The sequence below is a fragment of the Galleria mellonella genome, unplaced genomic scaffold (assembly GCF_026898425.1).
Source record: "Galleria mellonella isolate WM207_F2 unplaced genomic scaffold, CSIRO_AGI_GalMel_v1 utg312, whole genome shotgun sequence".
NCBI classification, from domain to species: domain Eukaryota; kingdom Metazoa; phylum Arthropoda; class Insecta; order Lepidoptera; family Pyralidae; genus Galleria; species Galleria mellonella.
The window spans coordinates 8,351,724-8,377,048 of NW_026442074.1; the positions used below are offsets into that span (position 1 = coordinate 8,351,724).

General features: G+C 35.7%; 2 protein-coding genes across 2 annotated transcripts in view; both read right to left on the minus strand.

Annotated features, from left to right (window-relative positions):
- Positions 1 to 1,016: 1,016 nt before the first annotated feature.
- LOC113514159 (AP-1 complex subunit beta-1) lies at positions 1,017 to 18,392 on the minus strand. The gene is made up of 18 exons (XM_052895789.1): positions 18,270 to 18,392; positions 17,964 to 18,141; positions 17,303 to 17,473; positions 13,959 to 14,156; positions 13,047 to 13,164; positions 11,072 to 11,262; positions 10,365 to 10,547; positions 9,379 to 9,561; positions 8,534 to 8,728; positions 7,530 to 7,622; positions 6,935 to 7,056; positions 5,706 to 5,896; positions 5,285 to 5,382; positions 4,027 to 4,128; positions 3,402 to 3,534; positions 2,774 to 2,891; positions 2,101 to 2,227; positions 1,017 to 1,643 (listed from the first exon to the last, which is right to left on the minus strand). The coding sequence occupies exons 2-18, from the start codon at positions 18,069 to 18,071 to the stop codon at positions 1,242 to 1,244; spliced, it is 2,733 nt and encodes a 910-aa protein (XP_052751749.1). The 5' UTR covers positions 18,072 to 18,141; positions 18,270 to 18,392; the 3' UTR covers positions 1,017 to 1,241.
- A 1,226-nt stretch (positions 18,393 to 19,618) lies between these two features.
- LOC113516494 (unconventional myosin-XVIIIa) overlaps positions 19,619 to 25,325 on the minus strand; it is a 269,678-nt gene continuing 263,971 nt past the window's right edge. The window contains exons 31-38 of the mRNA XM_052895899.1: positions 25,011 to 25,158; positions 24,634 to 24,739; positions 24,302 to 24,499; positions 23,659 to 23,868; positions 22,623 to 22,789; positions 21,967 to 22,176; positions 21,315 to 21,422; positions 19,619 to 20,940 (exon numbers count right to left, since the gene is read on the minus strand). Coding sequence (XP_052751859.1) covers positions 20,847 to 20,940; positions 21,315 to 21,422; positions 21,967 to 22,176; positions 22,623 to 22,789; positions 23,659 to 23,868; positions 24,302 to 24,499; positions 24,634 to 24,739; positions 25,011 to 25,158 — 1,241 coding nt within the window. The 3' untranslated portion in view covers positions 19,619 to 20,846. The remainder of the gene's footprint in view (positions 20,941 to 21,314; positions 21,423 to 21,966; positions 22,177 to 22,622; positions 22,790 to 23,658; positions 23,869 to 24,301; positions 24,500 to 24,633; positions 24,740 to 25,010; positions 25,159 to 25,325) is intronic.

The window sequence follows — 25,325 nt, forward strand, 5'->3', positions numbered from 1 at the left end:
GAAACAGATTACCGTTTCTATTAATTGGCATTACTCGCCTGCTCTATTGATTTACGCTGATGGTACCAGTGACAAAGAATAAGTGAAAATGAAAGGAGGAATTGCTATGGTGGGGTATGGTGTTGGCAAAGGGGTGTTAACCCCTCTTTAGGACTTTGTGGGGGGGGGGAGGATACCAGTCCAATTGCTAGCAATATACCCTATTAGGTCAACCTACACCATGATCCCCCTGGAAACCTTCGTACTGAGTCCCAGTTGTATTCATCACGATGGGCTATCTGACCTGCTTTCATCGTCACCTATCATCCCTCACTGGTGCCCCACCAGCATATACCGATAGCGTAGGCGGAGTTATCATTCTATTCCACACATTAAAAAAATTCTTTAGGGCGAAAGTGATTATTAGTAAGGGGGTCAAATTTTCCCATAATTAGCAACCTCCACACGGTTCTCCCTGGAAACTGTCGTGGTTAATTCTAGTTGCATTCATCACGATAGGCTAACCGACCTGCTTTCATTCTCTCTGGTGCCCCGTCAGCGTACAGCGTACGTAGCGTAGACGTAGTTACTATTTCAATAAAAAACCCTTTAGTAGACATTACTTCCTCTCATATATATAACTTAACACCTAGCAGCTTTAATCAGTCGACTATGAGTAGTGCAGAAAATGTCATAATTATTGCCAGATGAGCGTCACAAACTCCTTAAACATCTCCAAATGCTAAAAATCTAGACAATGCTTTTAGATTTTAATTATTTATTTAAACAATTTAGATTTTTATTATTTCAAAATGCCCAGTTTTTTTTTTTTGCAAAAGAGCGTGTAGAGGAAGAGAATGACGTTAATGCTATTACATCTAGGATGAAATTTGAGGAGGCCATTAGCTAATAGAAGACTAAAGGGACGATAATAAATACAAGTTGTCACTAGTTGTAGTAACTCGCGTTTATCCCTCGTCCTTATTGCTTTTGGTATTGTGCGTGATATAAGATAAAAAATGAGAGAAAAAAAAAACTATATTTTAACATATTTTATTAGACGCCGTATATAGCACGAATTTAGTCTCCGAACAAAATTACAAATGCAACATTATTCTATAAACTACTCGAATTAATTTCATAAACATTCATACTTAACTATTGGAATTTACAGTCGTACAAAGTCTTGTTTAATACATCACTTATGTATAGGAATACTTTAATCTCTTAGACCAACATATACATATAAATAATAAATGAGATTACGATTTGATAATCGCTTCATAAGCTTGGAAAATGCAAGTAGCGACCTCTACGGTTCGGGACTTGAGACTGAGGGTCGCTTCGGGGTTGCCAGGTTGCAGTTTTAATTCTAGAAGCACCCAGATGTTGTTAGTGAGTTTCAGAGACTGGTATAACATATCCTGGCCTTCTACGTTCCTCTTCGCGATCGTAAAGATGTTGTTGAGTGTCATTTTCTGTGCGATAGAGTCTGCGGTGCCTATCACGTTGGAGAGCGTATGTTGAACCTCGTTGGCGGCTGGGATTTCCTTCCAAGTGGAGAGGAACACCCGCTTGTCGAGCTGGCCGTCTTCGGTGAATAGAATATGGACGGGAATTAGGCACGCGAAGTAGAATACATCTACGTTGTTCTTTATTGCCACCTGGGGAAAAAATTAATGTATTTAGTCAAGATCTCATGCGTTTCACTTTACCATTATCATATGTATGGCTAAGAATGGAACTAAATGTTTCCAACCTCATAATTAGGTCTAGGCTATTCGAGGGTCCACGAGATATATCTTCGACCTTATCATAGCTTCCCATTGGAGATTGTAGTCAGTAATGTGAGGGCTTGAAAAAGGTTTTTTTTTGATGGGTGAAAATGGTATGATAACTCCGCCTGCGCTAACGGGATACGACGGCGGAGCACCAGTGATAGATGAGAATGAAAACAGATCAGTTAGCCCATCATGATGAATTCATCAAGAATTAACCATAATAGTTTTCAGGGAGAACCATGAGGAGGTCGACCTGGTTGGGTATATTGCTAGCAATGGGATTCTCAGTCTCCATTACTAACAATCCCTTTCCCCCCTGAAAAAGAGGTAGAGAGGGTACCTGTAGGTTGTTGAGCGGCTCCATCCGCTGCACGGGTCCGCTGGTGGCGAGCGACAGCGGCGCCTCCGCAGCGCCGCCCGCGCCCAGCGCGCCCACCACCAGCCCGCCCGCCGGACACACGCCGAAACTGTCGACAAGCGTACATTGCTTACTAGGGCGAAAAGTGAGGGAGAAAATCGTTAGTCACGGAGTCTAGCCGCGACCCCATTACAGACAAATTTGATAACCGCCGTGATCAATTCTTGGTTAATTTGTCACGAATCGCGACGTGTTCATTAACCTGATTTCATCTTCATTAGTATCAGGCCAGCGTTATAACGCGGATGAAACGAATTAAAGTGACTAGGTATAGAACAAACGATATACACTCTTATGTACAATAAAGTATATATAAAATAATGTAACACAGGTCTTTTTAAAAGCTACTGCAGCCACCGGTCTCTCACAAAATTGATCTCACATATAATAGTACCTAAAATTGTTACTTTTTACTACCTTTTGTGAAGAGAAAATAAAACATTCATCCATTCAATGTTGGAAAGACGATATATAAGAAGCAATCATTTTTACATTGTATTTCTTGAAGCGTATATTTTGAGTTTTTGGTCATGAACATTGCCTTACGTCACATATGATACATTAAAAATGGCGAATTTAAAATAACTTATCTCACCTGTTCTTGTTGAGCTGTATGGCGAAACCGCTCATGGGCTGCATTGCTTTGTTGGTGAATGTCATCTCCATACGCGGTTGTCCATTTTGACGGCTGAATGTGCCCCAGATCTCTAGACCTAAAAAAAAAGTATTAAAGTTGTTAAAAAAAATTCTCTTATTTCCATAATATGTAATTAAATTGGTATAGAAAATTCCAGCATAATTGATGATTTTTAGCTATAATTATTTTGTGCTCTTTGTTAACGCATGATTAGTTCCACTGATTCTCATAAGACATTAGTTTTAAATTAGGGTAGATATATTAGGCTGACGACCTCATATCTATATAATACCTACCAATAAAGAATAACAAATAAGGATAGTTGCAAGACGACCTTCATGCCTGCCCTCCCTCCCTCCCAAAAGCATTGAAAATTCCTGATGAATTTGTCAGGAAGTGGTTGATCGTACCTATCAACACTTACTGGTACTTTGTCAGCGTATACCAATATCTCAGGCAGGATTACGATTCTAGATTTACTATTTAGGTGGCGGGTTACCTTTTACTTTTTAAATATGGTGCTATAATTTTTTTCTATGCCCACCTCACAAGGAATTTAGCGTAAAGATAGATATATATGATATACCTTTCCCCTTGTCCGCGGGCAGCCAGCACTGCCGCGGCGGCGTGTAGCAGGCGGGTGCCGCCGTCACGCCGAAGATGTCTCCCAGCAGTCCTGTGGTGGTGCTTCCACCGGCCGCCTCCGTGCCTCCGCCCAACTATCGCAATGCAATGGAGGCATATATAATTAATCGCAGCATTAATTTATTGTACAAATTTTATCGTCATGATATGAATGTATGTAATCCACCTAGATAAGTGATAAATGAGTCTGTCGATAGACATGTTCACCCTACATCGTTTTTGAGTAGAACGAGACGGCTACTTAATGTATGCTGACGAAAACATATGTATAGACAAATTCGTTCGTTTGAATAGGTACGTTTACAATATCGCCATGACCACAACACTTATGAATAAAAATAAATTTAAAGTAAATGGTAATGTTATTTTTACTCTTATTTTTATTCTATATCTATTTCTAGTACTCTTTTTACAAAAACCATTTTTCCTTTATTCCTTAAACAACATTTTTTTTTATTATAAAACATAGACAAATAATGCTGCCAGTACACTAACATATAAATGTAAATGAACCCGTACACTGTCAACAGTAACAAATTTTTAATTTTTAAATTATAGATACTCACAAGAACGTCGACTCCACTGGCCAGCAAGTCAAGGTTTGAAGCAGGTGTAGGAGCTGGAGGCCCGCCTATGTCCATGGACAGGAGATCACCTATCAGCGACTCCTGAAAATTCGAATAGATATAAAGTTATATATGCTAGCAATTAAGATTTTGCTTCAATCATGTTAACAAAAAATATGAGCAACCTTTTGAGTTCTCAAGTGCCAGACACTATAAATGGAGCGATGACCTCAAAATATATATTTACACAATATAGTTATAAATACAGATCTAAATATAAAAATTATCGTGAATCTATTGCAACAGTGAAATAAGTAGATATTTATTTATTTATATAGATATCATGATACATTATTACCAGTATTTCACTTTCTTATAGTAGATAACTGTTATTGTTTACTAGTATAACATTTTTATATTAAAAAGAGTTTTAACTTGCCAAGTACTCTCAGTACTCAAGTATACTCATTCATTTATTCATACTCTCAATTATGGCAAGCAAAAATATATCGAGCAAAGCTCGCTTTGCCATAATTCAGGGAATACTAGCAGAAAAAGTATGAAATCAGAGCAAATACTGTAGAGATAAGAACTCTGAGAAATATGTGTGGTATTACATTAAAAGAATTATTAAGCAATAATATTATTAGAGACATGTGTGGACTGAAAGACGATGTAATGACAAAGATTTAAAAGGGAATGTTGCGTTTGTTTGGCCATATGGAGAGGATGGATGAAAAAAGAATTACAAAAGAGATTGCAGCCGCCCTAGACGGATGTATTTTGACCAAATAGGCGTCGTACTAAAGAAGGGCCAAATTAAAATTACCCGTAACCAGCGAGCATTTATAAAAAGGTTGATGAATGTGGGGGAAGCGAAAGAGGTTTGTTGAATCAAAGCATTTGACGTTCCATTATTTCTGCCTACACCAATGGAACAGATGTGTATGTATGTATATATAATTAAATGTGAGCTGAGGTTCGATAACATTGCTCGCGTGGGGGGAAAGGGATTGTTAGTAATGGGGTCAAATAGCCTTATTACTAGCAATATACCCTGTCAGGTCGACCTCCACGTGGTTCCCCCTGGAAACCATCGTGACTAATTCTAGTTTAATTCGTCAGGATGGGCCAACTGACCTACTTTCATCTTCATCTGTCATCCCTCACTGGTGCCCCGCCAGTGTATACCAATAGCGCAGACGGGGTTACCATATCATTATCACCCATTAAAAAAAAAAAAACATTGCTCGCGTACCTGGTTGGGTATGACGGTGGCCTGCGGCACGTGAGGCTGCGAGTCGTCGGCGGCCGCGCCGCGCGCCGGCAGCGACTTGCGGACGCCCGCGCCGCGACCTGCCGCAAGCGTAAATGTACAGTACATCGCACCAAACATATCATAGCCTATTAATAAACTAAATATTACCTATTCTTGTCCTAAAGTATACCTTTATCATAATGGCAACAAATATACTTAAATATTGTGTCAATCAGCTATTTTGATATAAAAGAACTAAATTACTGAACCGATTTTGATAAAATTTCTATTGAACCAATCTGTAAGTATATCCGTTCCAAATCGGTTTAGAAGTGGCGAAGTTATGACGTAACAAACATAAAAATACAACGAAATTGAAACCTCCTTCTTTTTGAAGATCGGTTGATAAAACAATTCTCACCTTCAACAAACGCAGTAGGCGGCTTATGGTAGACAGAGGCGAGCGAGCTGATGTGGCAGATGAGCTCGTCCAGCAGAGTGGGCTCCAGGAGGTCGGTCTCCTCGGAGATGAGGGGCTTGTCGGCGAGCACCACCTCCTTGGCGGCCGCAGGGTCCGTGGACAACAACCGCCAGTAGATGAATCCGCGGTCCCTGGATTATATCGTGAAATTCCATTGTAAGTTAGAAGGAAGCAAGCTACAAAGTCTTATTCATTCATTATCTCTTGTTTCGTTCAAAATATTTTGTTAACAGTTACGCCACTAATATGCGCGTTTGGATGTCGAAATTTCATTGCAAAAGATTTAAATGTTTTTTTTCGTAATCTGAGTAAATTCACAGGAATTTCATTGTGTATTAAGTTATAAAATGTGATATTGGAAAGACACTGAAAGGACCCTAATCATTGACAATAGTACTGAAAAGTAAAAAAATTAATGTCAATTTTATTGTCTGTCTGTAATTTCTTAAGTATCAAATTAGGAATTTGATCCTATAATGATAGTTTTATGTTTGGGATATAAATAAATTAACGCACGGTTACTTCGGGTCTTCTTTAGTACCTGCCATGTCTGCCTGGCATTTTCACATTATATATTTATTCAATGTGTACATTTGACAGACACCGGGTCGTGTTTTCTACTAGTCAACCATCGGGCAAACAGAGAAATAGGTAATTCATTAATTAATTAAGGAAACATAAACTAATACTCACACATACTTTTTTATGCAACTTAAAATGGCAAACACGCTGGTGGCCCATCTGATGGAAAGTGGTAACCGTATAGACATGAGCAGTACCGTGGACATAAGAGTATACTGTTTCGCCCATGATACCCCCCATGCGTTGCCATTCCTGATGACTCGAGTGTTATTACTCTGTACCCTGTAAATTCACTGCCATATCACTGCTTCATGGTAGAAACACGAATAGAACAGTGGTACCCAAGCAAATGACTTTTGTACAAAGTCTCCCTCTGGTAAATACATATATATATATATATATATATATATATATATGTAAATTTTTTGTCTATATGATTATATATTCTCCTGCACGGAAATATAAAAAATTTTGAGTAAACATTGTCTTCATGGAGACAGATGTACACAATGCATAGTTTCTTCTAGTCATTAAAACATTTTCACATGTGTGTATACTTAATCTTGAATGACATTGCACATACACACCTGAGGTCAGGGTTATCAGAGTCCTGCGTGGCAAGACTGAGGACGTGTTGGACGAGCTCCTGCGTGTCGGCCGGCCGCTTCAAGAATAACTTCACCACGGCGGTCAGCAGTTGCAGTTGCACCTGTTAGGTATAGATTCGTTAACATCTACTGTCCTCATATTTAATAAAAAATTGTAATGAAACTGTATAAAATATAAACTATACACTACTATACTGTATAATGTATAACTGTATAATTGTGACAAAACCAATAAAAGTTATTTTAATTTAAAAACTAAACTACTGAACAGATTTTGACAACATTTTTATGGAACTAAACTGCAAGTGCATCCTTTCAGACAAAAAATATTTTTCCAAATCAATTCAGAACTGACGGAGTGACAGACTCCTTCTTTTTAAAGTTGATTAAAAAGAAATGTCTACAATGTTATAATAATACAAACGAATGAAGTCACAAGCACAACCGCCTGCAAACCAGTTCAATTTTGATTCGTTACGTTTCGTTTATTTATTTCGTTATTTGTTCGTCCCTTTCAGCTATAAGTCGGAAATTTAAATTGATAATTGATTGGTATAATTAAGTTAATTAGTACCTGGGCGTTTTCATCGTGGAACCCTTCGAGGAAAGAGTCCAGCAGCTCGTCGGCGTTGTCGATACGTTCTGCGTACTCGCCCACGATCCATACCTGAAAACAACGACTTTAGATTTAGTTAACTGCCATATTTTTTGTAATGCAATCAATTCAAATCACATCAATCTAGTCCAGTGTTTTTCAAAGTGTGCGTCGTGACCCCTTGGGGGGTTCCCGAGCCTCTATAAGGGGGTCGCGAAAGGTCGCAAAGCAGCTAAAAATCAACAGTTCCGTAAATACATCAATCAATCAATAATACATAATGAAGTATGTAAGTAACAGACATCGATTACATATCTGTTTTAAATACTTTATTATGTATTATTTATTTTATTTTATCGATAACTAAATGTGAATATAAATACAAATGTACGAATTTCATAATTGTACTATAATATAATTCAAACACATTGGAAACCGTGGAGGGTAGGGGTCGCAAGATATTTTTACATAATAAGGGGGTCGCATCATGAAAAAGATTGGAAAACACTGATCTAGTCAAATAACTATAAAATATAATTCCATATTTATTGGCTAGCTATATAGTGACGGAGTAGGTATGTTATTATAATGTGCCACCATTCATCTTCATCTTGACTAAGAGAACAAGCAAAAAATCGACAATGAATTTTTTTTTATTTTTTCATGTAGTTTTTTTAAACATAACTTTTAACTTTTTTTAATTCTTTCTCCTATATGTTATTCTTATAGCGCCTTCTTTAAATGAAATTTCAACATAGACAATTATATTTGAAGAGATACTAAGTCTGCTAAATGAACATATAATTTTACTGTGCATTAAAGTTTATATATATAAATAAATAAATACTATGGGCATTCCAGTATATTAGTCTAGGCTATTACCACTTTCCACTAGTCGGTCGTCAATTTGTTTGCCATTTTAAGCAAAAAAATCTACCAATAATTTATTCCATTATATAAAATGAAGTAACAATGAAACTCACCATAGACGCCCTGGCTTCGGGCTCGTCGAGCGTATCGAGGTTCTCGCATAGTGTGCTGATGATGCTCTCGTACTTGTTGGGGTACTTGCGGAAGATGTCCTTGATCACAACAATAGCCTCCTGCACCACATAGTTCACCTTCGTCTGGATGAGTTCCAGCAGTGTTGACACGCAGCGTTCCGCTGACGGCTCCACCTTTGGAGTAAACTCGAATAGTTTAGTGATCAAAGGCCAGAGTCGCAAGATCTATGCCGGAACAAACATACAGACAGTTTGAATTGTTATGGCACACGCACAAAAGGAAAAATTGTACTTAGCTGTATGTATTTTTTTATCATTTCTCTTATCTCATTTTTTATGTATATCTGTATCTGTTATAATTTGTGTGCTTTAAATAATGCAAATAAATTATCTATCTGAGATGAACTGAGATTTCTAAAAACTCATTGTTTTGCCTGCTACTGTTCTTAATAAAATAATTATCTCTTACATACAAATATATTATATTGTGTATGTGTTATATAATCTGTAAGCCTATCAATATGGATACGTCTGTAATTGTTGATATACGACACTTCCCAATTTTTCACCGAAAACTTTAGTTTCTGTTTTACCAAAGTTTGACTGGGAGAGAATACTATATAAGCATTAAGTCCACCTTTAATACTAAACATTGTTTTATAATGTGATCAAATAAAGAATAAATAAATAAATTATTTAATTACAATTTTATTATATTAGTAAGATAAGAATTTTTCTGCAAAAAAAAAAATACGGTAAATATCTCGTTCATAAAAAATGTAAAGCAGAGTAGTCAAGAATGGTGGTTAGATAAACTTGGTTACCTTAATGGCGCAGCGGCCTATAGCGCGGACGGCCTTCCTGACGAAGTCTACGTCCACCTCGGTGGCGTACTCCTTCAGCTCGCCCAGCACCTGCGCGATGTTCGCCTGCGACGCTAGCCGGATCATAATATCCAGCTTCTCCAGCTTCACGTAGATCGGGTCGTTGTACTTTACGAAGAACACCTGACGGGAAATGAAGTTCTTTTTATGACAATGAAATGCTAACCCGGATGGTAGGGAGGAAAGGGATTGTTAGTAATGGAGACTGAGAATCCCATTGCTAGCAATATACCCAAAAAAAATTCTTGTAAATAAATAAATAAACCAGGTCGGTCTCCTCGCGGTTCTCCCTGGAAAGTATCATGGTTAATTCCTGATGAGTTGTTCATCATAATGGGCTAACTGGCCTGTTTTCATTCTCATCAATCACTCTTAAAAAAAAAAAACCCGGATGGTATAACTATCGGTATACGCTGGCGTGGCACCTAGTGAGAGACAATGGGTAAGAATGAATGAGGGCAGTTGTCTTATCGTGACGAATTAATTAGAAGTAACCATAACTGTTTCTAGGCGCAACCGCATGGAGGTCGATTTAGATCGTGCACTTTTTAAAATAATCAATGAGAAAAATTAAAGGTTATTATTGCCCGCGTGATTCAGTATTATGAATTACCTAATTGATATAAGTTAGAATATAACCTACCTATATAGGAAATATTCAAATCAACTGATTTGAAACAGCTGAACTGACAACAACAAACAAAAGTTTGAGTGTGATTTAATAGCAAAAATATGAACAGCCAGATGTTTGTTTGCACAAACTTTCACATTTATAACAGGATTGTTTTTGTAAATTGTCTTCAATTATTTTTGTAAATAATCAAATAATTCCATGTGAAGTCGCCACACTTCGGTATGAACGTTCTTAACAAAGAGATCTCGTGTAACATTGAATGGAAACATACAAGTAACGATAAAGTACGTACTTTCATCTCGTGCTTGAGTATCTCGGGCCGCTTCTGCACGACGAGGTTGATGTTGCGCAGCGCGACGTACTGCACCTCGGGCTCGGCGCTGAGCAGCGTCACCAGCGGCGGCGCCAGCTTGCGGGACAGCGTGCTCACCAGCTCCGTGTCCTCCGACACCATCTCCATCAGCTTCATCAGCACCTGCATTCGAACAGGACAATCAATACATATTCGCAATTTCAAGGCGAAATCTAAATCCGTAGTAATCTTTTTAAGAAGAAGATAGCAGAAAAACAAAGTTAGACAAATTATTCTAGATGGCGCTGAAATTAAGACATGTGTTTTTTGTTATTTTGTAATTATGCAGAAATTCAAGCAAAATTTCTACATAATCATTTTTAATAAGAAATAAGTCGAAACATAACATTAATATGTTTAATTTCAGTGCTGTAACTTTTTAGTCTCCAAAATCTGTGCACCTTTTGCTTAAGAAAGACTCAGTCCTTTATACCTGCTCTATTAAGAGATCACAGAAACCAAATACAAATAATACATAATACAATGTATAGACAAAAATAAATACACAAATATACTCACGACTTTATTACAATAGAGATCAGCAGTAGATTTTTAAATATTAAGTGATATAATAAAAGTAACATTAAATATCAAAGAATGTATATATTGAAGGATAGTAAGAAAAGGGTACTATGGTGGTAGGGCACCTTGACGGCGGAGAGGACGACGGCGGCGTTAGCGTGCGCGAGACGCGGCGTGATACGCTCGCAGATCGAGTGTGCCTCACGCGCGTCCCTCGGGCAGTAGTTGGACAGTGCGTCCAGAATGAACACCTGCCCCCACTCCGTGCACTCGTTTAGAGCAGTCAACAGCTTGTTGATTGTTGACGCGTTCATTTCTATGTACAAACATAACCATACAGTGCGAAAACTATGTAGTACCTACCGCTCACAAGTGGTAACTGGGAGGCGGGTAATAAATCAACTAAGTTACATGTTAATCGATATATTTATTATTCACATGTATATTAAAAGGCCTGCATTGCATAAATGTAATTCCATGTACATTAGAAAATAAACTTTTATAAATCAGTTCTGAGCTCTGCTGTAGATCGTTTAATATTACTTTATTATGATTTAATATGACCACATTTCTGATTTCCGCAATCAACTCAAGTGGCTTCCAATTCGCCTTCGCAGGAACTGGCACATCCTATCTCTTCTTTACACTATTCTTTTTCATCCTTCAACTCCCGATTACCTCAAAATGTGCTTTGAGTTTCATGTCGATTCTCAGGGTCGTACATTGCGCAGCGCGAGATCCCTTCGTTTAGTAACTCCTATTCATTCTTCTAAATTCTATTCCTATTCTTTCACTATAAAAGCTATCCGTCTCTGGAACTCCTTACCTCTTTCTATTAGATCAGCGCAATCTCTTGCCTCGTTCAAGAGGCAGGTAAAATCTCATTTCCTATCTCTCTAATTTGCTTTGACGTTTACTATGTGTGATTTATCTTGATCTATTTAGTATATTTATGTTTATGTATTATTATTTATATTATATATATGTATGTTTATGTATTATTATTTATATTATATATGTATGTTTATGTATTATTATTTTTATTATATATGTATGTTTATTTAGGTTATGTAATCTTATTTTTATATTTAGAATTTTTTGCATTTTGTCTGATTCCTTTTATGCATTTACTGTGTCTGATTTGCGCCATCTACCTTTCTCTCTGTACTTATCCATTCTTTATGCCAGGTTGTCTGTAAGAGATTGCTTGTAGCGATAAGGCTGCCTTTTGTATATGCACGTTCTGTATAAATACTCCTTGTATACATCTTTACTGTGCGCAATAAAGAGTTTATTATTATTATTATTATTATGTTTTTATACACTCAGATATTGTCTGGTTTTTCCCAACATAACACATGGTTGGGATACCATTTTAGGGATTTTTTTTGATGGGTGAAAATAGTATGGTAACCTCGCCTGCGCTAACGGGATAAGCTGGCGGAGTACCAGTGAAAGGTGATAGATGAGAATAAAAACAGGCCAGTTAGACCATCATGATGAATTCATCAGGAATTAACCATGATAGTTTCCAGGGAGAACCGCGAGGAGGTCGACCTGGTTGGGTATATTGCTAGCAATAAGATTCTTAGTCTCCATTACTAACAATCCCTTTCCTCCCTAACCATTTTAGGAATTATACATTTAGCGATTATTCAATATAAAATATCATGAATACAGAAACATAATATAAGAAGAATAAGCATAGACCCAGCTTAGGTTAATTTTCTTATACAACTTAGAATGGGATACAAGCTGACAGTCTACTTGATGGAAAGTGATAATAGACATAACAGAGTATACTGTGTCGTCCACGATACCTATCTTGCGTTGCCATTCTTGAGGACTAAGGTGTTACACCCTGTAATTTCATTGCCATATCCCACTCTACTAAACGAAACAGTCATGCAAACAAAACTGCTTCACGGCAGAACCTATTCATTTTTGATCGTCATCAAAAAACAAAAAGTAAAGTATTTATAATAAAAAAAGACACCAAAACGAAAGCTCTTGAATCCCACCTCCCGTATTGAATGCTCTATAAGAAAAATATTTAAAAAATTAAGAGATGTTTTAAAAAATATTTTATAAATAACATACCGACTAAGGGCTGTCCAGAGACACTAGCTTCATTGATTTCAGATAGAGCGGCAACTGCATTCGCTACCACCATTGGGTTGGAATCGCTGAGTAAATCCTTCAGCTGATCTAGAAAACCCTAAAATAAAATTATTCATAATTATAATGAAAAATATAGAAAATAAATTAAGATACATGTATGTCATACATTACATTATAACAGCAGTTATAGCCTAAAGGGCGCTAGTGCAAATAGGACAATAAAATTATCAGCAGTAAAAGAAATCTATGATACTAGGTATATTTTAAACTGTGCTTTTAGAAAAAAGTAAAACAGACAAATTACAGTTATGAAACTAATCATTAACAAACAAATAATTACCTCCATTTGCTAAAGTGATAAAATAAGATCAATAAAATATTAAAACAAGTAAATATATCTAATTCAATATCAAACCTCTTCAATTCATTATTATTTTATTACACAAAACGCATCAATGAGCAAAATGCTCCATAAACATATTTGATTTATAATATTTGAATTTAGAATACAGAATTAAGTATGTGTGTACAAGTAAAGATTGAAAATAATGGCTATACAGAAAAAATTTTTTATTAAAACTTAATAAAAATATAACCAAGTTTTGTTGATATTACCACTATAAACTCTCTAAATGAAACTAGTAACAAGTCGAAAAATGGAATCAATTATGTAATAGATTTTTTATTTTGTACTACTGTTGGACATAAGCAAACTGTCTTATGGTCAAGTCAAAACTTGTTTGTTTACAGTTTCATTGAATTTTATCAAAAAATACTATATTCCAAATACACAATAAGCAGTATCAAATATAAAAAGAACTGGTGATGCAACATCAACATATAAAATAATAAAAAAATGCTTCAAAAATAAAAAAAAAAAAAATATATTACCTGGTCCTCAACCATACTGGACGATATGTCGTATAGCTTCGCAACACAGACCGCAGCTGTCTTCCTCACGTATGGATCCTCATCTTTGAGGCACTTTCTCAATGGCTCACAGAGGTATTCTGTGATCTTGTCCACTCGGATGCAGCCCATCGTCCGCACCGCCAGCGCCCTTATTAGCGGGTTCGAGTCCTCGCAGTCCTGCAGGCATTCAAGAATGTTTGCATTCAGTATAAAAGAAAAAGATAAAGGCAACACACCAATAATATTAAAGCAATTTACTATTAAGCAGATATAGTTTAACCAGGGAATCTACTATTGCGGCTGTAAAAATAAATAAAATTATATAAAAATTTTTTATATTTGGAAAATTATGTAAACAACTCGGCATGTTATAGAAAAATAAAGAAGTTTATTATTTTCCAATATATTTTTTTCTTGTTATAATTTTTAAGTATCCAATTTGTAAAGAAATACGTGCTAACAAAAATTTTCAATGCCAAGAATTAAAAAAAATATATAAATATTGACACTACATACTGCCGACTGCTATACAAGCCTTTCAAAGCATGAAGTGACAAACATTTTTTACCATCACAATATGAATGTGTCAATTATTAAAATCTAGACTAGATCTTGTTTATTTTAATAAATGGGATATCAGTAGATTAATCATAAATATCAGAGTGCTATTAGAAATCTCCTATGTAATCATAAATCTTTTAAAAAGCAGACAGGCAATATGTAGTGTTCATAATACTATTTATTAGATAGTAAAATTAAGATATAAATTAAATTTTTTCAGCATAACTATAGCAAGTTCTTTACTCCTGGCTAAGCTATAATAATAGCAATTGTAGAAACCCACTAGTCTGTTTCTAGTTTAAAATGTTGTGTGCCTTAAATATTAATATTTAATAATATAAATTATAATAAAATATAATAATTTTGTAATGTTATTTTACATACACATGTTGTTACATTATTCTAAAAACTCTTACGTTTTTCGAACTTAGGGATTAAATACTTTTAAATAAGAAATATCTTAACATATTCCAGGTTTAAATGCACAAAGCATAGAATAAAAATTATTATGAAATATGGATATCTATGTATAAACTCTAATATGATTAAAATACGGTTTAGAATGTAGTGTGAGGAGAGGCAGTCAGATTAGAGAGGTTCTACAGTATGATACTAATTATAAGAGTAGCAATGTGCTTCTATTATACTGAATGAGGCATGGATTTCATAGATATTTCATATTCAAATAAAATTTTATGTAGCATTTTTATTGGTATGTAGATTTACACATCTATGACTGTGCTAGTGTGACAATAGGATTTATTTTGTAATTCTCATGCAATATTCTAAGGGCCAATTACATTATAAAATATACATGATAGTGTCTAGATTGATTTATCAAATTATGAAGCTTTTATTAATATCAATAAAATGTACTTAGGTTGAAAAATATTATTGAAAAAAGAAAGAAATATTTGTTTAGTGCTTAACTCTACACTTAATAATAACAATAAAATAAAAGTAAACGATAAGAAAAGCAATAATAATATGTAATTCTATTTGAAATATAATAACAAGCCAAGCATTATAAAATGGTAGATGGCTCAATTGGTTGAGAAATTTGTCATTTGATAGTATTTCATACATTATGTAACTGGTAATACAGTCAATTGAAGGGAAAGGGATAGTTAGTAATGGAGTCAAATAGCCTCATTACTAGCAATATACCCTATCAGGTTGACCTCCATATAGTTCCTCATGGAAACCATCATGGTTTATTCCAGTTGAATTCATCAGGATGGGCTAACTGACCTGCTTTCATTCTGACCTGTCATCTTTCACTGGTGCCCCACCAGTGTATACCGATAGCACAGGCCGGGTTACCATTCCATTATCATCCATAAAAAAATACAGTCAATTGGGAGAGTAGAGATTCATTTATTTATGGCCCTCAGAAATCATTATAATAGATTCATTGTTGAATTCATCATGATAGGCTAATTGAACTACTTTATCCTCACCTATCATCCCTCACTGGTACCATGCCAATGTATACTGATAATGCAGGTGGAATAACCATTCCATTATCATTAATTAAAAAAATATACTCAAGTGATAGCTAAGTGATGTAGGTTCAAATTCAATTTGTCAGGAGAAAAAAATTTTTCAACCCAGTACATTTTAAAATTCTCAAATATCATCAGGGTTGTCAACCCTAAAAATTATTTTCAATTACCAGTACAATATTTTACAATATTTTGTTTTACTATTTAATATTTTTGTTTCTTCTATGTATTAATGGGCTCATATCATCATGTATATTTGATAAAGTAATAAACAATAATGTTCATGCAGGATAAATATTTAAAGTAATTGGGATGTAAATTAATAGTATGGGATCACTGTCATAAATGGGGATAAATGTACTCAAATGTGTAAATCTACAGATGAATGAGCTGAGGTTTTCTGGATCGTTTGTTTACCTTAACAAGCTGGTATGTTGGTAGATCCTTCCACCCATCATAATATGGTACAGTAGACATTAAAACGATAAAAAAGACAAGTCACACACACAAATAACTACACTACTCGTAGTTATTGATTTGAAAAAAAAAAATATTATTCTCAAATTTATAAGCCATAATTGTAATATTTTTATAATCCCCATGCTCACTTGAACCAATATTTTCTATTTTACCACAGAAATCCTACCCAAAATTGTTTTAGTTAATTTTCTTTCAACATGCATTAAACTGCAAAGTCACAAAGAAAAAACAATAAAATCTAATGTAAGGCTTTTCAGTATGTTAAAAAATTGTGCATTCCTTTTTACATATTATATAATGTTTTTATTGTATATTTATCATTGTTATACATTTGACAATCAAATATCTCATAATTTAAGATATAAAAATAATGACTAATTTCTAATAAATGAATTTCTAGAAAAAAGTAATACTAAATAAACAGATGTTACTGATATTTATTTCAATGATAAAAATAATTTTCTTTTAATACATTCCTGGCAAAACAGTCTAACAAAATGTGTTTTTTCTTTTTACTAGTAGATATAAATTTCTTGCTTACTATTAATAATAATTTAAATTCATTTTTAAAAGGAAAAAAAATCAATATTCTGTAAGGTTTGGTATTAAAATTAACGCACACAAGATGACATCATTACAAAATCTATGTTAATTCTTAATCTAGAATTAAGTTAGCTGCTGAATTAACATTACTTATGTAATAGATTAATAATTAACATTACTTGTACTGAATAGCCTTACAAAATCATATACAATCATTAGGTGACAGATGCATACCTTTACAAATGTGTTGACTGCCATAATTGCCATATCAGGCTGCGATTTGGCATAATTCATAAGATACAAGTATACCAATTTCTTCAGCTCTAAATTATCTGTTTGCATGCAGTTTACAACATCTGGGAATAATGCAGAGACATCTTTGCCCACTGTCATTGAAGCAATGACCTATAAAAAAAATATGTAATATAGACACAAAATACTATATTTTTTTAAATTATAAAACTCTAAATATGATCCATCTATAAGTATAAATTATCTATATATATATATATAAAATAAATTTTAAACTATATATATATATATATATATATATATATATATATATATATATATATATATATATATATATATATATATATATATATATATATATATATACATATATACTGATTGATAAATGTTTAAGCTTAAAAATAATTGAGTCTGTGCACAATTTGGTAAAAAAAAATTAATTGTATGTAAATACTCAAAATATAGTACAATTACGGTAGTTAAGAATAATTAATTCCATCAGATGAGTTTTTAGATTGTTTGCCATTCCAATTTGCATAAAAACATAGTAACGTAAAATTTAAGAAGATATGCTTATACAATTTAAGTAAGAATATATATTAATGGAAAAAAGAATTCCAATTTATTATATATCTTTATCTACCTTTTTTACTGCCTCTTTCTTCTTCTCTTTCTTGTCACTGTTCAATTCTGATTTTAGTTCGAAAATTTCTCCTTTCTTCGTAGTAGTGAAATATTTAGAGTCCGTCATTTTGCTGGTATTTCTACTTTTTGATAAACCCTTTTAGATATCGAACAATATTTTAATTTTTACGCCCTCTCTGAAAATCGATAAAGTTTGACAGTTTGTAAAAGTGTATTTTACTGTACCGTTAAGGAACCGAAATATTAAACGTAATGCATAATTATGCAAATGAAGCACTATTATAAATAAATAAATATTACAAACTTGGAATGTAATCTTAATGTCCTAAATTCTTAAATTTCTTAAAATAAACAGAAAACTTGAAGACGAGACACTTTTTGACAAGATTTGTAGGCGTAGTACTGGGTTGCCAACATTTTAAAATGTAATTCCCTTATTTCAGCGTTATCAAATGCAATTTTATTATTTTTTCTATATCTAACATTTCTATATCTAAAATATCTAATATTTTTTTAATTGATATATTTCCTGCACTCTTACCCAAATATACACATTTATTAATTTTTACTATGTTTTAGCAACTATACTACACAGACATGACATGCATTTCTCTTCAAAAATTCTTCAATTACTCATTTCCTTTTTTCTAAAATTTTGCTTCATTTTTAAATTTTGACTTTTATTATATGCAGAAATTAAAATAACATTAGGTAAATTTATTTTTTTTTAAGATTTTTTTTCATTTTTTAGTGGTGATACGGTAAAATTTATGGGTAATATAAGAATATTATGTCCAGTGTTGCCATTCTAATATTTTTAAGTTTTATTGGGGTGAATATATACCGACCCATTGGAGTACTCCCTGTTTATATAATCTTTGCATTGGAGAGGTCGTATACATGTAAAAAAATAATTAAAAAATGTAAAAAAATATTAAAATTAAAATTTTCGAATAAGACTCATATAAGGAATTGGAAACACCAATAAGAAACTTAATTAATCTAAGTAACGGCGGTAGGCTTGCTCTTTACCAAGTAGGATTTTTATACATTGGGCGAAAGGTGGACGGGTGTTGCGTTCATCACAGCGGTAAGTCTATAAACACTTCTAACTACCCGACTAGGGATTATAGTCGTGTGCATATAACATTAGTTTCATATATTGAATGTGTCGCCATCTGGTCTCTGCAAAGAATGCGCCATTTTCTGTGGGTGTTGTAAGAGGAATTTAATACTTGAGGGATGGGCAGTAGCGTTCTTCTTGAAACATGACCAAAGCAAACTGCGGTTGCCAACTCGCCTGCAAAACATGGCAATTACTGGCAAAATCCTCCAAGAAGAGACCTATATTTAGCAGTGGACAGTTAATGAATCATTTGATGATGATTTAATTTATTTATATTAAATTGTTTCTATAGAAAATTTTAATATATTTATTCTTGTCTTAAAGTTTACTGTATTACACTTCTATATTGACTATTTAACTGTCTTGATTTTGTCATAATTATATCTAAATTTCTGGATGAAGTCGAAATAATAAACATAATATAGTGAGTTTATTAAATTTCCTCTGTTTAGTTAATATAACTTCATATTTAGGTAACTACTAAAATAAAGAGTAAAGAAAGCCTGTAAAAGAATAAAACAAAACAATACATTTCTGTTACTTTATTAAATAATTTCATTTTACAACCAGTAGGTATGCAGTAACATTTCATCACATTATCATACATTACACATAGTAAAATTTTATACTTGTGGTTACAGACACATATATATGTATATAGTATAGATTGAATGATGATTTTTAAGTAATGGAGTTACAATTACAAGGAATATATTTTATAAAGATTACAATTCCAATAATGATGTTCAGTAAAGTTACAGTTAAACAAAAGTCGAAGGTATATTATTAATTAATAAAAAAATATTACCTAACAGATATGTATGATGATCTACTATAAAGCAACAATTCACTTGTAACAAATAAATCATAGTATAACAGTCTGATCACACAAATATTACAAATTAAATAATAAACTGTATATGCCATCTAGTTATGTACAAAAGTTAGCTAACTAAATAACAAAGAACCTAATATTATTTTGTAAGTCATGTCCGCCTCGGCCGTCGAAATACTGACTGGCACGCTGTACGCAGTACAACAAAACTAACTCGTCAAAAACTTTCTACCGTTTCTACACTCTAAATAAATTAATGTCAAAGCCTACAATAAATGGTGCTAGTGAACGTGACGAAAATTAGGACACGCTTTCTAGCGAAAATACCCTCCAAATGATTTGTATATAAATGGCGCGCCTGGTAACACGCGAGCCGAATGTTATTCGTGTATACTTTGGAATGCATTCTATCTTTATTACATTATAATAATGTTCGTATGAGTACATAATCGGCTACTAATGAATATCTGTTCTTAACTAACACTCGACAACACGTACATTTTGTGATTGTAAAAGCTTATAATATCAAATATTTGAAAATATTAAAATCCGTAGCATCTATTATAAATAATGCATGTAGATAAGATTATTGAGCAGTCTAATTTTAGGAGTCATTTTTTATTCTATATTGTTCTAAAGAAGTCTTTGCTGTTCGGTGATAAATTACTTCATTTACCATTTCTATCCTATCAAGCATTCCAATCGTAATCACTTCGATGGTTTGACGTCATAAAATTCGAAATTTAAATTTCGCGCCACCGACTGACAGATGTCACATGGACACCGTCAGTCTGACGTTTATTTTTTTTCGGAGCTCACTCGAGGACTACGTGCGCGGAGTCGTGACGCTGCCGCGAGCAGAACACAGCGCAGAGGACAGGCAGTGCGCTCGTGAGGAGCCCGGCAGCGGCGGCTGGCTGTTATGCGAACGACTCCTTGGTGGGACTCAGTTGTTTAGTGCCGGAGTTGGAACTGTTGCTTGTACGGCTCTGTCTGCCTTCTGGCGTCTGGGATCTATAATAAAGATATAAATGTATTTCATTTAGCAATATGCAATAAAAGATAAATCAGTCGAACAACGTCCGAGTCCCAGCCTAAAATATTTGCATTTTCTAAATTAATATTTAAATAATTTAAATGACTGTCATTTTATCCTTCGACATAAAAACTTCGGCATAAAAACGTAAACCTATAGGAAATGTCAGAGGCTTTTTAAAATCACAAATGTGGCTTAGAAACTGTTGATATTATAGGATGCTACCCTCACTCCAGTACTAATAATAAAAAGAAAGGAAGATATTCAATCCGCATGTGGAGTCGATATTAAAATATGCAAACTAATAATTCCAAAGTAACCAAATAATTATAAATAATGTATAAGTACTTACTTTTGTAAATCGAGTTGTATACTGTTTCGTGAGGGCGCCGAGGGGCTCAGTTTGTGATTTGCCAAGAAGGTTCCGATTGACTCATCGGAACTGTAGCTGTCATTATCGCTGTAATAGATTTTCATATGTCAGAAATTGGTAATAGTGAATTGTGTAAGTTATGTATAAAAAAAGTAGGTTTTTAATGTAGTTTACAATAAAAATTTATAATAGAAAACTCTGCTGTAATATTCAAAGAGTTCAAGTAATTTATTTAAATGTTTCTCTTGATATTTTTTTAACCTACCTAGTTTACAAGCATCTTATTTAAAAACTAACTTTTGTTCTTATAGCTTTGTGCAACATATTATCAATTATAGATGATAAAAACTTTAATATTCATATATTTTCTTTAATTTTCATCTCATAGATCTTATAGAAATTTTATTAAAATGGGTTTAGTAGTTTAGTTTTTAAATAAAAATAACAGGTTTTGCCGTGACTTGGTTTTTTGTTTTTGAAACACAATTTTAATTATAAGTCATATATAGCATTGAATTGAAGTAAAAATAAAAATGGCAATAACACAATCTTTGTACCTTTTTGATATGATACCTTAAAAATATTAAAGGCTAATTACAATCACTAAAAAGCTAATTGAATGCGTACATACCTATCAGTATCCCTGGAGTCCCCGGGGCTGGAGAGGTCGCCGGCGATAGCTTCTTGTAAAGCGGTGGCTCGCCGCGCCGCCAGGCGAGCCTCGTCCCGCGCCGCGGTCGCTTCAGCCGCGGCCGCAGCCGCCGCCGCTTCCGCTGCGGTCTTCGCGCGGGCCGTTTCGCTCAGTTTCACGTTCAGATTTGAGTTTTCTTCTTTCAGTTCACTGTAATAAAATTTAAATGATAGTATTGAATGCTCTTTGGACTGACCTAATTCAATAAACTACGATTGCGATTGTATCAGCTGTCCACTGCTGAGCATAGCTTCCCCCACAAGTTTGCCGGTAGTTGCCACTCTTGGCAGGCGGCTAGCAATCGCAGTTTGGCTTTTGTTGATGTTTTAAGGGGGGACGCTGCTGCCTATCTTTCAACTATAAGCTTCCCTAGTCACCTCTTACTACTTCTTACTTTACGAGATAACTATTTGTAAAAAAAACAGAATATTTTTAAGTTGGCAACTTTACCTCTTAAGGTGGTATCCAACATACAGAGTCCACAGAGCTATTATATATTCTAGTGTATAGTGTTGGTTCCCATTTTCTAGTATGTGGGTCGGCTTATTTGTTATTTGGATGTGAATATATAAACAGCGACAGAGGCGGCCACTGACCGGAATTGCCTGGCGAGCTTGCGCAGGTCGTCGGCGGCGGCGGCGTCGCGCGCGCGCGCGGCGGCCAGCTCGGCGGCCAGCTGGTCGTGCGCGTCGCGCAGGCGCGCCAGCTGCCCCTCCACGCGCGCGCGCGCCGTCGCCTCCAGCTCCAGGCTCGACTCCAGCTCCTGCGCATGCGCACCCACACTACACCACGTGGGCCTCGCGGGACCCATCGTGGTTCATTCATTGGGAATTCTCCACGATGGCCCGACTTTGTTCTTATCTATCATTAGTCACTGGTAAATTACCAGCGCTAGTTTTGACATACTTAGAAGAAGTAAACGTCACCAGCGTTAGTTTTGATATTTGAAATATCTTCTAAGTGTACTTAGAAGAAAAATACATACTATTGCGAATAGTCAATTAATCAATGCAAATATTGTAGTTTAGTGAGTGTAACCAATAATATAAGAAAATGACCAAGGCGGCGTTGTTGACCTTTTGTTGCTGGAAGATCGGCACATGAAGAACAGTACGAAGACCGAGCAAGAGCAACTGACAACAATCCATCAACACAATGGAACAGTTCCTACGTGTATCATCACATAAGAGTTATAACTATGGGCTGAAAAGCTTTTCTGCAAAAATACCAGTATTTTTTTTTATTTATACAACTTAGTATGTCAAACAAGCTGACGGTCCACCTGATGGAAAGTGGTAACCGTCGCCTATAGACACGAGCAGTACCATGGACATAACAGAGTATACTGTTTCACCCATGATACCCCCAATACGTTGCCATTCCTGAGGACACAGGTGTTATTCCTCTGTACCCAGTAAATTCACGCCATATCCCATTCTTCAAACCGAAACACAGCCATGCAAACACAGCTGCTTCACGGTTAAACACGAATGGGACAGAGGTACACAAGCAATCGACTTCTGTACAAAGTCTTCTTCTGGAAGTGAAGTGGAAGGGTAGGGCGAAATCAATAAGACTCGTAAGGAGTGGTAGCAGGTCGTGAGCCGCCGTAACAGTGGCGGCGCGGCGCACCTTGTTCCTGCACTCGAGGCGGCGCTCGGCCTCGTGGTGGCCGTGCTCGTGGCCGGCCTCCGCGCGCGCGAGCCGCGCGGCCAGCTCGGCGAGCCGCTCGCGAGCCTGGCGCGCCTCGTCGGCCGCCGCGTCCGCGCGCGCCGCCGCCTCGCGGGCCTGCGCCTGCGCCGCGCACAGCGCGCTCGTGCTCGACCGGTACTTCTTCAGCAGCTGCAACACGCCCGCGCACGCAAACTGATACCGACACGCACTCGCAGCGGATACACTTCTAATGCGATCATCACTCCAACATTTCATATTGGAGAAACAAATTTTTATTTAGTTATAATTTTTTTATTTTATTTTTAGGTTCCCCCTATGGGGTATACTTCCCCGGATGTCAAATTCCAGACTTGTTACTGTTTTACTAAATATTATTTATACAATACAAGCTGACCCGAAAGTGTCGTTTTAACCTACTGGGTGAAAACAAGACTTTGTTTGTTGTATCACCTATTGGGCGAATTGTTTCGAACACAATTTAGGTCACAATTACCAAATTTTATTAAAATCGGTTATACGATTTCAGAGTTTCGAATAAACGAACATTGTGACACGGATTTTTCTATATAAAGAAAATAATATTTATCTCAGTGTTTCATACCTCTGCAGCCTCTTCCTCGGTGTCGTCGAGTTGTGCGCGCGCCGCGGCCGCGTCGCGGGCGGCGGCGAGCGCGCGGTCGGCTGCTTCCGCGCGGGCCCGTGTGGCTTCCTCGAGCGCTGCACTTGTTTCCGCTGCTTCTGCTTCGGCTGTCTGCTTCGCTTTGGTCGCCGCGCGGACTGCCAGCTCTAGGTCCTCCACCTGAGTATCATTTTCAATCACAAAGCATAAATAGATTATACATTGTTACAAACATATTAAGTTATTCATCGTTATTATATAAATAATTTGATCCATCGAGCCGGATTGCCAGGAATTAATACTCAATTACGTACTTGATTTTTCAGTTGTCTGATCTGCGCCTTTCCGCCACCTTCCTTTTCCTTTTGTTCAAGCATTGTCTGAGCGTCGCGGAGTAATGCTCGGTATCTCTTTAAGTCTCTGTAATAAAAATAAATAATTGATTTTAGTTTTGTTTTGAAACAATAAACTGAATTAGTTTCAGAACGTATAATTTAGTCCATAGAAATTGCAATAAAATATGAGGAAATTGATGTCGTAATAGTGCGTGCTATCAGTTAGGGGGCGGCCAGGTGCCGCTCCAGCTTGTATCATTTGTAGAAAAGCAGCAATCGCCTATCGTTTTTAGTGCGTAGTGCAATGTAAGGCGTAATGTAAGACAGGTGCAGTGTAAGACAGTACGGCGGCCGACCTCTTGAGCCGCTGCACGAGCTGCGCCTGGTCGTGCGCGTCGGCGCGCGCCGCCTCTTCGAGCGCGGCCAGGCGCCGCTCCAGCTCGTGCCGCTCGCGCAGCAGCAGCGACCGCTCCGCGTGCTCGCTCTCCAGCTGGCTCTCCAGCACTGCGCACACAAGTACAATCTTTAATAGCTTGCTTTTTACTCGAAAAGGAGTTAGAGTTATTAAATTCGAAAGCTTTTTTCACCACTGCGCCGATTCATATGACTTTGTTTGCAATAGATAATATTTACTTGTGAGTTGGTCTCATACTAATTTTGTCACATTTGCA